Genomic DNA, 17,637 nt, shown 5'->3' with positions numbered 1-17,637 from the left:
ACCTGTCTATCCCGACCAGTGGATTCTTAATTCAGTGCATCTGACTGGTGGTTATTCTCTTTGGATTACTTCAACGGTGTCAGATTTTATTTACTATGAAAAAAGAAATTGGTTATTAGCTTTAAATTTTTTTATAAAACGTAGATGCCGTTAGTTTCTACAATCGTTCATGGGAATTTTGCTTCGGGGTGGGGTATTAAATGGAAAACAAAGTTCAAAATCGGAACAAGAATCTTTTCAGTTAGTTATTTACAATTCTGCTGCTGCGTGAGGTTTTAGCTACGAGACAACCAACGTTCTCTCTAACCATCTTCGGCTTTGAAGCCCGACTTGCTCAAATTGAAAGCAGGTTGAACCCGAGCGGGCCGTGACATTCTGCAGCACTGCGGCCATTAACGATAACGAGCGGGACATGCAAGATGCTTTTCCGCAAACAAGTGTGTGACCCCTGATGACACTTAAGCTGTTGTGATGACCTTTAACGGGTAACCACCCAGAAACCTGGCAATGAAAATAATGAGTCTGGTTGTGAGCCATTACCTGAGGTGTGGGTGTGTGTGTGTGTGTGTGTGTGTGTGTGTGTGTGTGTGTGTGTGTGTGTGTGTGTGTGTGTGTGTGTGTGTGTGTGTGTGTGTGTGTGTGTGTGTGTGTGTGTGTGTGTGTGTGTGTGTGTGTGTGTGTGTTTTCTGTTTTTCACAATGACACCTGAGTATTTGTTGTTATAGGAGAACAGAAGATGACCAACTACAGCAACCCCACTGAGCCTTCGCACCGGTGTGGTTTTGTGTTTGTGGGGCTCGTGTTTGCGATCCGTACAGCGAGCTAGCAGGACTCATTCAGACTTCCCTTCCTTGTTTGTCTTTTAAAAGCACGGATAGTCCCACAAACCGTTTTGTCCATTATAACCCCCATCTCCACACACTATGACAAACATTCCCAGATGCAGAAAAGGCACTCACACCAGACCCATCACACACACAAATACAATCATGCACCCGTATACTAGGTGCCAGCCATTGCCATGGCAACTCCAATCAGGAAGGACTTTCTTTTCCCCATTACAGCAACAAGATGACAGTTTCTCCTTCCTTCTGCCCTCCTTCAGTTATGATTGTTCTCTTTTCTCAAAATTTTCTGTATTTTCTTCTATTTCTTATCATCCACCTCCTTTTCCTCTCATCCTGTGTTATTTTTGGCGAGTGTATACCCAAATCATAGCTGAAAACACTCTAAATGTTTATTTTTGGGTCTTTTTTCTTGAAAAGTTTTTTAGTTATTGGACTTCAAGAGTTCAGTTCTCTGTAAATTGTCGAAAACGTGCAAAAGATTTCTCACTAAATATTTGGTCTTTTTGGAGGCTTTTTTTTACATCCAATTCTAAGCTCCCAACCGTGAGTGCCCCTATTCTGCATGTTTTAGTTGTGTCTCTGCTCCAACACTCCTGATTAAACCGTTCAATTACCTGTTATGCAGATCATCCAGCCCTGTAAAAGCCTGTTAATCAGGTACTGATTCAAATCAGGTGACCTCAAAAGTGTCCATATTCTGTTATTAGTATGTTGAAAAACAAACACAAAACACACTTAAAGAGACGGTTCACTAAGAAACTGATTTTTACTTCTTTTCTGTCACTCTGAGATTAACATGCTGACTGAATGTGGAAATGGTGTCCATCTATTTCCTGCTTTAGCTTCTGGTAGAAAATAGACAGAAAAATGCTAGATTCAGAAAAGCCTGACAGATCTGAACCATCCTGACTCACGACGGGGAAGGCTGTTGTTGGCTTAAGCCTGATTTATGCTTCTCCGTCTGCGTCAGTGCGGAGACACGCAACGCCATTATCCGTCGTTGCGTAGGGCCCCGGCAGGCACGCAAGTACGTACGGAGTCGAGCCCACTTTTTTAAACATCCGTCGAACGAGATGGATTACGCAAGCTAGTGATTGGTTGGTCCAGAAACCTGAGATCACTTCCGTCATGACGCAATGTCCTGTAAATTTGTCAACAGTGCCGGAGTCGTGTGTGGTAAACAAGTAGATATGGACCAGTTCGAGGAACGTCTAGCGGAGGAAGTACGGAAATACGAACATTTATATAATCCGTCTTTAAAGAATTATAAAGATGCCCAGGTCATTTACAACTCCTGGAAGGAAATTGCCCGTATTTTGGAAGTGGATGTGGAGCAATGCATGAAGTGGAGGAGCATGCGGGACAAATTTGTCCGAATGAAAAAAACCTTGAGGGGCACCAGTGGCGATCCAAGTGGCAAAAAGGTTCCGGCTTTTTATGTTTTGCTGTCGTGGTTGGAGCCGCACATAAAGCATAGACCCTCATCTTCAAATTTCAAGGTAACTACTTTAGCACGCTGTGTTTGTACTTCCTGTTTGTCCGTGCTACGAGCTACACATGGTGCTAACAAGCTGCAGTTCTAGTTAAAAGGTTTCATCAAAGTCACCCAAATTCATCTTATTATACTACTGTGATTACCTAAACCTATTAATAAGTATATTTGCATTCTGTTTTTACCAGTGTATGTAAGTAATAAAGAGATAACTAAATGCCTGTGTTTGTTGAACAACACGCCCCAACTGAACCACCTCTGCACCAGGCCTCATGTGGATCCTCACAGGATGAGGCCCCATCACAACTTCAGGGGTCTTCACTGCCTGCCTCTCAACAACAGCAGGATGAGTCCTCACCGGATCCCGTGTCATCACATTCCTCATCAGCTTCATCAAATTCATCTCTATCTCTCCATGCCTCCCTTGCCCGAGAATCCGTTTCAACGGATCAACAAACAGTCGATGAGTTGCTAGAGTCCACCAGCACACCGCGACCTGCTCTCAAAAAGAGGCGGCGCCAGCAGCATGTGGATGACTGCTTTTCTGAACAGATGGCCCGAATTGACAAACGTAGGAAAGAGCTCAGTGCGATACTGCAGAAGGATGATGAGTATGACAGGATTGGGCAGGTTCTAGCGGACCTACTGAGGAAGGTCCCTGAACATAAGCAGGTGGTGGCCAGGCGCAACCTTTTAGCATGTGTGTGCGACCTTCTGGAGAGTTGAAATGTGTTTGTGTTGAGAGTTTTTTTATTTGCATGTTTTTATTTTTATTCCTAGAAGTGTTTCATTTGCATGTTTCTTTTCTATTAGAAGCAAAGTGTTTTCTTCCATTTAGTTTTTTTTTTTTTTTCATTTTCAGTTATTTGGCATCAGTTTGCACACAATATTATTTCGCACTCATTGACTAGGCTCCAAAAAGCAGATAAACACAGATTCTTGAAGAAAAAAATTCATACCCCAAGATAACTTCAGGTTTTTAGTTTTTAGTCAAAACACGCAGAGTCACGGCCAGTCTCTGGGCAACACTGATCGGTATGCTGTGTGTCCCCTGGTGATGTATCAGTGGTTTCAATCGCCGAACCAGCTCATCAAATCTGTCAACCGACATACGAAAATACCTGAAATGCATTTCTGCATCCATGTCCCTCAAAGGTTGCACAAGTCCTGAAAATTTGCCTGTTGTCCGCCTAGGCCTGTTTAGCGGTCTCCTTTTATGTTCTCGCTGGTATTTCAGCAGGATAAGCATTTCTTCGTCTAGATCACACTGTTCCAACTCGATCAAACTTCTCTGTCTCTTGTTGCTCGCCATTTTTCAGACTGCGGAAGTGATTTCCTAGGAAATAGTACGTCACTGTACGCTACGCCCTCTGTTGCCCTGGCGGAGAATTGCTTTGCAACACCCCTGCAGCAAACGGAGAAGTATGAGAGCAAAACACCTCCGTCAATCCGTGCGTGTCTGTCCCTTGCGGAGCTGACGGAGAAGCATAAGCCAGGCTTTAGCGTCCAGGAAAGAGTGGAGCACATTTCAGCTAACAGAAGCTAACATTAGCATTAGCAATTCCACTACATGGCAGAGCTCCCGCTGGCTGTGTTATTTGTGGAGATAAAACATCAACATTGCAAAGAAAACCGAGTCAGTGGCAAAGTCACGTTGCTGTTGGCCAACCAAAGGTGAGATAAGACTCCAAATCCTGCCGTCTGAAGCTACTTTTTCCTCCAGCTGACTACTACGTCCTCAAAAAGGTGCACCGGAGCTTTGTTTCCCCATTCAATCCTACTAGAGACCACTAAAAAGGTATTAAAATATGAGTAAACGTCTTTAAAATATAACAACAAAAACAAGTCAGATATTTAGTTGTGTAAGTTATGAGCAGAAGAGCTGAGATATTTGTTGGTGTGACGCATCAACAACAGTTGAACTTGGAACAAACAGCAATGTACAATACTACTGAACATTTCCAACATAGAAAGGGGATGTTTTAGAAAACCTAGACTTAACTGTGTGTGTGTGTGTGTGTGTGTGTGTGTGTGTGCGTGCGTGTGTGTGTGTGTGTGTGTGTGTGTGTGTGTGATTCTCTACAGTTTTGACAATCTACATTGCATGTTTGCGTCCGTGAAACACCCCCTAAATACCACATGACCAACCCAACAGCAGCAAGGTGGACCCAGCTTTAATTACGGAACGGATTTGATGTTGAAACATGACAAACGTGGCTGGTACCAAGGTCGATGCTGATACATCGTGCGTCCCTACCTGATAGTGTTGTTTCTTCAGGGCTTGACCACCAGGAGGCCAAGGCTGAGGTCTTTTTAAACGACGTTATCAAAAACAAATGTGTCCCTGACTCGGATACAAATACAGGTTAAGTGTAGGCTTGGTCTGAGCTGGGTCTATGGCCCTTGTTACAATCGAAGGCGTCCCTTATGGTGTCATGACTGGGTACGATGATCAAAGAAGCAGAATATCTTCAGAAAACCTGACAAAATTTTACTCAAGACCAATTTAAGAGACTGTAAGTTTGAGCACTTGGCAGCAAAAGATGAATAAATACGGGATACTCTGCGTATGCTCGACAGAACTTTATATGATGTTATTGCAATATTTATCTTTTAGGACAAACTTCCTGGCAGTTTCTTTGTCTACTTATGACTTTTCTAATTATATCCAAATTGCCCAAATGTCAGGAGATGGATCTGAAGTGGGAAATGGCTCCTAACCAGAGCTGAGGATGCCACTGCTGCATGTTAACGTCCCCATTTTCCACACCACTGGACGTGTGAAGGGACAGTTTGTGTCCATTCACACAAGTCAACCAATTGTTTTGCCTTCAAAAGCCTTTCTAACTCGGCTTACTCTTTTTCAGACACACAAACTTCCTCTCATGAAAGTTAGTTTTTATAGTTTTTTGTTCCGACTCCATCCACTCATGTCCTTAAAGCTGTTAAAATATTCAGCTAATTAAGCATCACTTCCTCCGAGTCGAACTGACTTTAGAAAAGGACTTTCTTCACTTGTGTGACATTATCTCTTCAGGAGACGGGAGGCTGGGTTAGCAGGCGCTGAACCGCGTCGGATTCTCGGCCACGCTCGTCACCACGAAGAAACCACACGCTGTTCACTTGCAGATGGTGCGCGCACACACACCCGAGCCAGAGAAGAGCGGCCAAACCAACAGCGAGGCTTCCAGATACTGAATCCATCTCAGAAGTGTTCAGAGTGACACGTCCCATCCCACTCACTGGATTTAAAGTGTAGAGCTAATCTTTTTTTAGCAGTGGGATGTTAATGGAGCTGCTGGAAACAGAAACTGAGCGGAAGTACAAATGCTTCCATGTTAACTGATTCAGGATAAGCTTTTATTGCTGCAAAAATAAGGATCATATTGAATTGATGATTAGATGTGGCAGCAAGGAGTTTGAAAGAAATGTAAGTCATTTCTATAATTCATCTTTTTACTAGGCTGCACAGTGACGCAGTGGTTAGAGCTGTTGTCTTGCAGCAAGAAGGTCCTGGGTTCGCTTCCCGGCCTGGGATCTTTCTGCATGGAGTTTGCATGTTCTCCCTGTGCATACGTTCTCTCCGGGTACTCCGGCTTCCTCCCACAGTCCAAAAGCATGACTGTTAGGTTAATTGGTCTGTCTAAATTGTCCTTAGGTGTGTGTGTTTGCATGATTGTTTGTCCTGTGTGTCTCTGTGTTGCCCTGCGATGGACTGGCTCTCTGTCCAGGGTGTACCCCGCCTGATTGCCCGTTGACCGCTGGAGATAGGCACCCCACCCCCACCCCACATGGATGGATCTTATTACTAAATGGGATATACGGTTAATTTTACTCAAGTTCTAATAGTTCTGTGTTCGATACAAAATATGTTTATGAAGGCTTTTTTGCACTAAATCCTTTTCACATAAAATTATTTTAGCAGTTTTATTCTCGACAGTTTCAGTGCCTTCCAAAATGAGCCATTTCATGCCTCTGTTGCTTCAAGCAAACAAGCTAAAGCTGGCCATGCCCAGCCATCTTCCGCTGCTATAAGCTGAGAAGCTCCAGTATCCTGGAGAGGCTAAGAATTGAGACGCTGCTCTATTTCTTTCTTGCAGTTAAGAGGTGTTTTTATGCTACTTTCCCCGTTTGTGACATCACAAACAAGCACTTTTTAAAACAGGTTTTACGCACATAATTCCTAATACCAAATCCTGATAGAAAACGAAGGGACAGGTTCTTTTTTTCATGTTTGGAGTGTTTATAGAGGCAGTGAGACCCACATGGCAGCACAAAAGAATGAAAACGGTCAGTTTTGTGTAATATGTTCCCTTTAAGTCTCAAATAACCTGAATTGAGGTCAAGCAATTAGTAAAAGCTTTCCGTGCAAACTTGTGAAAAAGCTATTTTGTTTTTAATTAATTAAGAAACAAATACTGTTTTTCTGCAGAACTTTTGACCTAAGGGTAAATTCCACTTATTTTAGCTACAAGTTTTCTGTTTTGGTTCTTCTAATTTAATTTAGCTCAGCATAAAGATTAATGTGTTCTTTTAGCCATTGCCCATTTTTGCCCAATTTGGAGTTCAGTTAACTTAAAAAATTACCTTTTTTAGTTTGATATTGGTCATAAAAATATGAGATCTTCAAAGTTTATTATCTCAACAAGGATAAAGGCAAATTTTTACTGAAACATTTAGAAAAGGAAACAGGTTATAGATTAAACCTGCTGCTTCCAATACTTAAAGATCCATTTAATCTGCATCAGAACTGATCTGAGTCGAGTCTTGTTTGGCAGTAGCAGCAGTCGCATGTTTTAGTCATCATCGTGGAGCAAGATCCTTGACAGTTTCGTTCTGTATAATTAACATAAACCAAGAAGCCACAGTGAGGTCAGTGAGGCACCAGGCCAGGTCTGACTTCACATCTCCCAAAGTTAGTCCTCCTCTCCGGTCTGGCAGAGGCTCGCATTTCTGGAGATGTAATGATCCTTCTTAGTACAACTCAGTTATTTCTTAGGAGAGTTGGTGAAGTGGAACTGATCCCAACGTGGGTGGTGAAATTGAGAGGAAAAGTTGCCGTCTACCTATGCCAAAATGTACATTTTAAGTCGTTTTCCGTTTGAAGAAAACGAAATCAACTTTTCCTGGAAGCTGAGATCAGTTTGGTGAAAGAAAAATTCTAACTTGCAGTTTGAAGACTTCAGAGAAGGGTTGAAATGGAAAAGAAAAGTCGAATTCATGAGAACGAAATAGCTGCCTCCTTGAACTTTAAAGAACCTTAATTTCAAAGGTAAAAGTAGTAAATTTATGTGGGGAAAATGTTATTTCCGCAGGGGCAGGTGGGGTTATTTCCAAACAAAAACAGTAGGGTCTATGTTTAACTCTCAGAACTCTGTTTGTAGTTTTCATATCAGCTGATAGGAGAAAACATCTTTTCTGGGGTGTATTTTGTACTTTGTGCTTACACACAGCTACATTTATCGGCCATTTTATTGGGTACACCTTGCTAGTACCAGGTTGGACCCACTTTTGACTTCAGAACTAATCCTTCGTGGCATAGATTCAACAATGTACTAGAAACATTCCTCAGAGACGTTGGTCCATGTTGGCATGATAGCATCACACAGTTGCTGCAGATTTGTCGACTTCACATCCATGATGTGAATCTCCCGTTCCACCACATCCCAAAGGTGCTCTGTTGGATTGAAATCTGGTGACTGTGGAGGCCATTTGAGTACAGTGAACTCATGTTCAAGAAACCAGTCTGAGATGATAGGAGGTTTATGACATGATGCATTATCCTGTTGGAAGTAGCCATCAGATGGGTGAACTGTGGTCATAAAGGAATGGGCGTGGTCAGCAACAATATTCAGGGAGGCTGTGGTGTTGCAACCATGATCAGTTAGTACTAAGGGGCCCAAAGTATGCCAAGAAAATGCCCCCACACCATTAGCTTGAACCATTTTGGCCATTCTCTGACCTCTGGCATCAACAAGACATTTTCGCCCACAGAACTGCCGTTCACTGGATGTTTCCCCTGTTTTGTACCATTCTCTGTAAATCCTAGAGATGTTTGTGCGTGACGATACCAGAAGATCAGCAGTTTCTGTAAAACTCAGACCAGCCCGTCTAGCACCAACAACCATGCCACGTTCAAAGTCACTTAAACCACCTTTCTTCCCCGTTCTGAAGCTCAGTTTGAACAGCAGCGGATCGTCTTGACCATGTCAACATGCCTGAATGCATTGAGTTGCCACTATGTGATTGGCTGGTTAGTAATTTGCGTTAAGGAGCAGTTGGACAGGCGCACCCAATAAAGTGAGTGTAGTTATTCTACACAATCTGAGCGTGTACCTTCAGATTTGTAAATTTTGGCATATTGGGGCAACAGAAGCTCTGAAGGTAGAGCGGGTTGTCTAATAATTGAAACGTTGTAGGTTCAATCCCAGCACCCACCAGAGCACCCTTTATTAGATAAAGGTTTTTATTATTGATGAGATTTTTGTTTTAATTCAGTTAAACTTTTCTCTCAGACACCAGTAAAGGGTCTCATTTTCTAACAACAGTGTTACGACTTTAGGACGTGATCTAAATTTTATTGAATCTTTCATGAAAGACGGTTGAACTATGCAGATGCACTTCCTGAAGTAAAAAAATTTAAGATGCAACTTTGTACTGGAGGTTTTTTTCCTTGTTCTTATCAGATTGTGTCCAAACAGCCTGAGCGGTTGATCAGGTTGTTTTGTTGCCGTTTACTGAACTCTGTTTTCTTTGAAACATTTGAGGACATTATCTTTGTTTGTCCTGAAGGTGTGAGACAACCTGCCTCCTTCCTGGATAAACTTGTTTGTTGTGTTTGCCCGGTCAGATCCATCTTAACTCCAGTTAAGCTCGGTTTCAACCGGGGTCGGGCCATGCTCGATAACACCTTCTTATCTCTGTCTAAATTACAACAACGAGCCCGCTTCACTGCAAGGAGCTTCAGGAGTGCATACCAAACATACCGTCGTGCTCCCCCCCGTCCTCGCCGTGAGAGACTCGGCCAGGTTTGATAAACACTGACAGTTGAGGCGAGGTATTTCCGTGACTGACGGTTATTGACTTGGCGATGTGGTGATTTGTTTCTGCACTGAGGCACAATTGATTAGCCATAAGGAAACTCAGGAGACGTTATTGGATTGCTATTCAGAAAGATTGAGTGTCAGTCTCCATCTGATTCCAAATCTCATCCATCTCCCTATCACTTCATGACTTTTGCTTTTCAGAATATATTAGTCATTTTCAATAATAACCGGCTGATGCGGAGGCGTCCCCTGTCCTTCATTTGATATTCCAAATTCATGGCTAAATAATGATGGATCCTCAGGGTTTGTCTTGTTCACCTGTCAGCCTTTTCCCTCTTTGTTTAACAGGACCTGTTTTCCTTCCTTCCCGTGTGCAATGGAATTGAGAAGGAATTCCACATGCTGACTGCATGAAAACCTGTTTATTTTACACGACTCTTTGAAGATAGGTTTTTCTAGTGTAAGTTTGGTTTTTTTTTTTTTTTGTTTGTTTTTTTTTTGTTTGTTTTCTCTTGACGGACTTTTGAGGTCAAGCTCTTCTTCAACAACACCTAACAGAAGGGTGGGAAGTTTAGAATTCAAGGATGTCCAGTGTTCGGTTAATTTACATATAAAACAACTAAAACAATCATATTTTTGCAGTTTCTTAAAAAAAATCACCTCCAGCATGTTTAGACATGCTGATTCCATCATTTTTCCAAAGCTGTTCTGTGATTTTAGGTGTTTGATTACAGATCGCTGAGCCAACTTGTGATTTCAGGTCTATTCTGGGGGTGGGTGATATGGTGTAGCGACATTAGCTCATCAAGGATTTGAAAGTGCTGACAATGTACCAAAGCAGAGAGATCACAGAACCATCTCTTTGTTTATAATAGAAAGATTGAAACTGTTTCTACCCGGACCGTTTTAGATGTGACACTCTGAGCCTCTTTTGTGTTTATTTCTTAAAGTAGAATTAGTAGCAATATGAATGTGTCTACTTGATGATGAGCTTTAGCTTTAGCCTGTTAGCATAGTGCCAGCTTTTCTTTACTAGCAAATATTAGGGGCAGCAGTAGCTCAGGAGGTAGAGCGGGCTGTCCAGTAATCAGAATGTTGCAGGTTTGATCCTGGCTCCCACCAGAGAATGCTGCTGTTGTGTTCTTGAGCAAGACACTTAACCCACCTGGCCTGCTGGTGGTGGTCGGAGGGACTGGTGGCGCCAGTGTTCAGCAGGCCTCGCCTCTGTCAGTGCGCCCCAGGGCAGCTGTGACTACATCGTAGCTCAACCCCACCAGTGTGTGAATGGGTGAATGACTGATTGTGTTGTGAAGTGCCTTGGGTGTTTTTGAACCCTCACCCCTTCTTTCCACAGGAGCCGTCAGCAGCACGTTACTGCAGCAGCACGTCTTGCTCACGTAAGCTGCTGCTTGGCCCTTCCCACGAGACGCGAAGCAGCAGGGGAGCAGCTGTCACCGACAGAGAACGAAGTCACACGAGTGACTTCGTCAGTAAACACAACAACAAGCAGGAGAAAACTACAACATGGCTCCAAAAGGTTTGTGTTTTATGTTCTGTCCGTTTTATAATCGCCAATACGGACCTGAAAAACAAAGGAGACCGCTAGCTAGGTGATATCTTCTCACAGGGCCGCAGAGTTAGTAACTTTTTTTAAAAGTAAAGCAACCGGAAGGCACTACGTTTCTTTATTCTGAAAATCTCGGGAGCTTCGCTCCATTTCCGCGTCCGATTTTCTGTCTTTCCTTCCCCAAAAATGTCGAACTTGACTCGTTTCAGAGGCGTAGCGTGTAGAAAATAGAACCGGCGCGTAAAGGCCGCGACGTGCTGCTCCTGAGACGCGGCCGACTCGCGCTGCTGACGGCTCCGGTGGAAAAGGTTCTGTTGACCACAGCAGTTCCTATCAGCAGCTATGACGTGCTGCTGCAGTAACGTGCTGCTGACGGCTCCGGTGGAGAGAAAGGGTCAGAAGGCGCTATACAAATACAGGCCATTTACCAATAGCGTAAGGCAGGAAATTAGTAGTTACAGCTAGTTCAAATCAAATCAAACTTTATTTACAAAGCACTTTTCATGCACAGGAAGCAACACAACATGCTTAACAGATTAAAATGACCCATATAACCCACATTCCCTCCGTTTCCCACACTTAAAACAATTATGACAGTTTCACCCCAATCCACAAACCATTCCCAGGCACACACACACACACTCGTACACATAACACAGTAAAAGACCACAGTAAACACTAGGCTGAGCTCAGATTGGACAGGTGATGAAAGACACGCCATCAAGGGAGCCATCTGCCTCGGCAGCAGCAGATCCACGGCAGCAGCCAAGACACCAATCCAGGGCGCCCTGGGAGGGAGGGTGGCAACCCCCACCACTAGCTGGGCACTGCCGAAGGAGCGCCCCAGCCGCCGCCACCGACCACCGGTCCTGAGGCAGAGGGATCCACCGAGGAAACACTGCAAGGTTTAAAATATGTAACATGTAAAATCACAAGAGCTAATACGGATAGTAAAATATACAATAAAATATGATTATAGAAATAAAACATCATCAATGTGTAACACAACGGTAATTAAAATAGATAAATAAGTAAAACAAGCTATGTAATAAATAGTAATCAGTTAAAAGCTAAACTAAAAAGGTGGGTCTTGAGCCTATTCTTAAAAACATGAACGTTCTCTGCGACCCTGACATCCTACGGCAGCCCGTTCCAGAGGCGAGGGCCGTAATAACTAAAAGACGCCTCACCGTGAGTGTGAGTCCTGACTTTAGGAATGACAAGGAGACAGCTGCCAGAGGAGCGCAGGGACCACGAGGGTTTATATGGTAAAAGCGGTTGCGAGAGATAAGACGAGCCAATACCATTAAGACACTTAAAAACCATTAAAGTATCTTAGTTGTCTTGTATCACTTAGGGCTGCGTTTTAACTAAGGGCATCTTTGTGTTTGTAGTGTTCAGTAACAGATTTCTTTTAAATTATATTAGTAATGTGATTATACTATGAAAAAGAGATTATTGTGTTTTGCCAGGTCTCCCACCCCTAGTTGATTCTTAAATTTGAAATCTACTTAATCTGTTTCAGAATTAGTCACAACTCCAAGTAAACAACTAACCAGGATGTTCAAAATAAGTTTACTAAAATCAAACATAACTCCGTCTCAAATCCAGATGTGTTTAAGTACGCTTTTACTTCCACTCAGGTGGGATCGGCAGGAAATCAAGCTAAGAGTTGAAAGTTGCCCCAGGAAATGTCAGCGCACCATAAAAGGATTACGACTGATACAAATGTAGGATTTTTATCCAAACCTCTAAATAGATGCATATTTCTCACGCTCAAAACGTGAGTTGGCAAACCTGGTAGTGCTTTTGTAAAGGCTAATTTCACTCCTGAGTATGTATACGCTATATCCTCTCAGAATGTCTGTAATTCCTACACTAGCTGGACTCTGGCTCAATGTTTATTGAAGAATTGGGCTGAACTTAGTTCCCAAATGTGAGGTAAAGTGGCATTTTAGCTCTTTTAACAACCTTGGTTTAGAGCTAACTAGCCAATAGCTTGTTAGCCACGGCTGTAGCGCATTACTGCAGTTATAAAACAACTTCCCTTAATGTTCATAGTGGTTCATAAAACTATTTTATAAACCTTTAGAGCCCTTTTATGGTCATATTATAAGTTTCTTTACATGTAAATGTTTATTTAAGTGGCAGTTAGCAGCACAGCTAGCTATATTGGACAGCAATGGGAGAGTTTACAAAAACAAACCAATAAAAATCTTCGAAAACGGAGTTGAATCTCGTTAGATCAGATTTGCTGATACCTATTTTTACCAATTGGTAGTTAGTTTTGTGTACCATGTTTGGGAATGGTGTATTCAGGGTTTCCCCATCCAATCCCTAGATTGGATTTATGGAGTTTTAGATTAAAGCTGGTCAAGCTAAGTGTTTTCTGATTCCAGATTCAAGATGATGCCACTCTGTTGGTGTTGCAATCAAAATCCAGATCACAGTTGTGTGATTTTAGCAAAAACATCAAATAAAGCATTCAACTCCTCATGCATGAAAAATAGTTATAATGGGCACATTCAGAACTAGTATGGAGTCATATCCAGTTTGCGTGATTTTTATTTATTTAATCTGTTCCCCAACCTGGATGTGGTCTATAGAGCTCCGGGAGTTGACGTCACTTCTCCCGGCATGCAACAGTTCAAATCGAAACGGCGCCATATTGGCATGCAGAAGCCGGCAGCTGGACTATTTGTTATTGTCAGAAAACTCAATCAAACGGGAAATATGGTAGATTCCTGTTGTGCCCCAGGATGCAGAACAGACGCAGACGACATAAGGAATGAGCCATCTACAGGATTCCCCAAGATCCGGAGCGCCGCAAACGTTGGATCATTGTAATAAAACGCGCTAGTGACCGGGCGAAAATGAAGCTGTGGGATCCCGAGAGGAAAGGTTTTCGCTTATGCAGCGACCGCTTCATATCAGGTACTTAAACCAACGTTTCCTCAACTGTGTATGGTATTTATTTTAAATGCTTTTATTACGATTCTTAGTGGGCTTCCTAAACTTATTTTGGCGTGGCTTTTTCTGTCTTATTACTCATAGCAGCAAGTAAACATCACGTAAAACGTTGCCTCGTGAGTTCTGCGTGCTGCCGTTTCCGTGTTTTATGATCACAGCAATTAACCGGCTAAGCTGTATTTAATTTTTAAGCAATGGTTGATCAATTGTCAGATCACACACCGAGACTACTTACGTGTAAATCTGTTATTTGTCCGTCCATCCATCCATTTTCATCCGCGTATCCGGAGTCGGGTTGCGGGGGCAGTAGCGTGACTTCCCTCTCCCCAGCCGCCGGAGCCAGCTCCTCCGGGTAAATCCCAAGGGGTTCCCCGGTCAGGTCCGGTGTTGTGCCGGTAAGAAGCCCGCTCCGACAGCTTCTGGCGTCGGAGCGGGCAGTAGAGTCGAGAGTCCCAGACCTTCTCCCCAGCTCCTCCGGCCGGGGAAATCCCAAGGGGTTCCCCCGGCCAGGTCCGGTGTTGTGCCGGTAAGAAGTCCGCTCCGACATCTTCTGGCGTTTTTAAAAAGTATCCCAGGGGCACGGTAAGGGTCGGAGATGTTTAGTCTATTTAATTTCTGACTATATAAAACGATTTCTTCTGTTTTAAAGTGTGAAGTAAACTCAGATGAAGTAAAATCCAAGCGGATCCCGTTCATGTTCATGGTTACATCCGTGTTTGTTTACCTTTTTTGCATGCCAAAATGGCGTCCACTAACTGAGAGTCACGTGGGGTCCGGAGCTCTATAGTGCCATAAAATATAGTTAATTGTAGAAAAGGAGGAGTATCATGACTGCTGAGGATAACTGACCAAATCAGAATTTTTTATTATTTATTGTGTTTTTCTAACTATTCCTGACATTTTTATTACCAACGAAAAGGCCAGTTTTTGCATATTGTTTGCACACGTTCTGGTGTTTCTCTTTGGAAGCCATGTTTTACTCCATCTCAGGTCAAGGAGACCAGGATCCGGTCCGTTTTGGATCCACTGGTGCTGATCAAGGTCAGGCTGTTTGATTCTCAATGGAGTAAATGTCATTTAAACGTGCATGCGTGTGCATGAGGACATGGGGCGTTACCCACATGACAGATGTTACCTTTGGGGTCAGAAGGCCAATTAGGTTTCTTCTAATGGGGCCAAGTCCTTAGCTGTTCGCGGCACAAACACACAGAGAATAAATTGATCAGATTACCATGGTAATGTGAATGCAGCCGGTTAAACCACATTAAGGAGCCTCTTTGCCTTTTTTTCTAATTTTGCTCATGGATCCTTTCCACTTGTTTATGTCCCAAGTTTCCTCTTTGTTCTTCCAGTTTCTCCCACAGCAGATGCAGAGCAAATCTCCTCCGTGGCTTCTTACATCTCTAACTTTATATTCCCATCTGTCCGCTCTTGCTCGCTCGCTCGCCGTCTTCATCTCTCGCCGTTTAATTTGAGTTACTGCCACTTTATTCCATCTGAAATAAAGTGTCTCAAGTCACACTTTTTTATAGTCTAACTTGATTTTTCTCCTGATCAAATCCCGGTTCTATTTTATGGGACAGCTCATATCAGCCAATCAGAAGAAAACAGAAAAAGGTGGAAGTTATTTTTGCTTCATCGTGCTGACACTGAATTCTAAATGTCAAGAAAAACGTTGAAAGAAGGCGAGCATGGCTGTGCTCTTGGACCTGACTGTATTTTTTTTCTGTTTATTATTAATGTTATGATTAAAGGGACATTATGGAAGTTTGACAGCCAAAACATGTATAGAAAAATAAATGTCTTCTTCATACATTCTCCTGCAATGCCCTGGTCCTGTAGAATGAGCCCTGGCATTTTTACTGTGATTACCTGTTTTTCTGTAAATTCACAGAAAAAGAGAGCTGCTCGGGTCGAGCAGGCTGCTTCATGCATGTTCACCAGGCCCCCACAATGCAGCTCTGAAATTGAGTCAAACCCGGAAGTGAAATAAATTGCAGTTCCACCCTCATCCGCTGGGGGCTGGTATCAGAAGCGAGTAAATCCTCGTTGACTCCCATGTTAAAAATACCAATTTCACAGCAGAAATAAACATGTTTACAGCCTGGTACCAAAACATGTTTTTTGTTTAAATTATCTAGTTTACACTCATGACAACTCTGAGGGGGGTGACTTTTTTTCTCACTCTTCTGTTTAAGTGTATTAAAAGCCTAAAATTCTGTATAATTAATGAGCATCAGACCCACGAAGTTAGTTAGTTAGCAGAGCTAGCTCCGTGGAAAGGCCTCAGTAGAGCCTCGGTCTGGCCTGGAAACTGCTCTGGGATTTTGAGTCTCTGTGTTTGTGCGCTCTTGTTTGGATATTTTTTGTGCAATTGTTGGACAAAATGACTTGCTGTGCCATTAATTGCACCAATAGAGCATCCAAGGAGTCTCCACTTCATTTTTTTCGGTAAGTAAAATTATATTTATGTATTTTAGGTCACTGCCGAGCTGAGCTTAGATTTTAACATGTACTGTTTAACCATGAAATTTAAATGTAATAGGGTAAAACCCAGTGCATTTAACATAATGTTGCACTTTAGAAAATGGGTTGAAATATAACATGTTGGTGGAGCTGAGTTCCGACTATCGGCTTGTGGAGCTCTCGGGAGACCGATGTTTCCCACCCTTATCCCCTCCCTGCAGCCCGGTCAATCTCTGTCTGATTTCTGCTTCTGTTTGTTGTACGCTGGCTGACGGCTGGTTCTCCCAGCAGCTCTGCGCTTCTGTTAGCTGCGTGGGCTGACGGCTGGTTCTTATGGCAAGCCAGAACCGCCAAAGTACGCCACTTCTCCCCGCAGCTCGGCACATCTCTGTCTGATCGCGCCTTCTGTGTGCTGCGCGGGCTGTCGGCTTGTGGAGCTCTGGGATGGAAACCTTTCCACCCGGTTCTCCCCAGCGGCAGCTCTGCACATCTCACATCGCAGCGGCGCTTGTCTGCTGTGCGGCTGCCGGCTTGTGGAGGTCTCGGAGACCTCTGTGTTCCACCCGGTTTTACCCAGCGGTTAGCCCGGCGTATCTCTGACTCAGAAGCTCTGGTGTTGTGCACAGTTAACTCCGGTTGTAGCTAGGTTGCTACCTCCGTTAGCTTAGCTCCCACCTCCGCATTAGCTTTGGGTTAGCTTCAGGTTAGCTTGTAGCTAGTTCAACCGGGTGTCGTCAGTCGATCCCAGCCTTACAGCCCCACCCTCAGCTCCTCCTCTCTTCCCTTTTATGGAATTGTCTGGGCTTGACGGAACCTGTGACACGGTCAAAATGGCGGTGGTGGCCACCTCCCATTTTAGCAGAAAAACTTGTTATTGGAGCCTACGGAAACCCATTGTCCATATATTTATGTTGATGGTGTTCACGCTCAGGCATAGCCCGTAGCATTTGCTATCAGTAGCTTTAGCAGCAGAGAGAGAGACAGTGCCTCTATGTTGCTGTTCCTAACGCCTAGTGACAAACCTAGCTACATTTCTGAGGACCCTTAGCTACTTTCTGTAGAACTTTCTTCTAGATATTTCCTGCAAATTAGCAACAAAATAGCCATTTTCGCTCCGAACCGTTCTTTGGTTTGACGTTGTTTCAGGTGTCATCAAGGACATAAAAGTTACAGATGCTACAAATGTTACTGGTGTGTTGCTTATGGAGCTAGGATTGGGACAATAATCGGCGTAACTTGTACCAAGTT

The 17,637-nt window shown here is 43.4% G+C and overlaps 1 protein-coding gene across 1 annotated transcript in view; it reads left to right on the top strand.

The window, feature by feature from the left end:
• Positions 1-10,836: 10,836 nt before the first annotated feature.
• nrp2a (neuropilin 2a) overlaps positions 10,837-17,637 on the top strand; it is a 92,152-nt gene continuing 85,351 nt past the window's right edge. The window contains exon 1 of the mRNA XM_070544179.1: positions 10,837-10,923. Within this exon, the coding sequence (XP_070400280.1) occupies positions 10,911-10,923 (13 nt within the window). The 5' untranslated portion in view covers positions 10,837-10,910. The remainder of the gene's footprint in view (positions 10,924-17,637) is intronic.

This window comes from Nothobranchius furzeri, chromosome 14 (genome assembly GCF_043380555.1).
Source record: "Nothobranchius furzeri strain GRZ-AD chromosome 14, NfurGRZ-RIMD1, whole genome shotgun sequence".
Classification (NCBI taxonomy): domain Eukaryota; kingdom Metazoa; phylum Chordata; class Actinopteri; order Cyprinodontiformes; family Nothobranchiidae; genus Nothobranchius; species Nothobranchius furzeri.
This window is presented reverse-complemented; position numbering and strand designations above follow the sequence as displayed.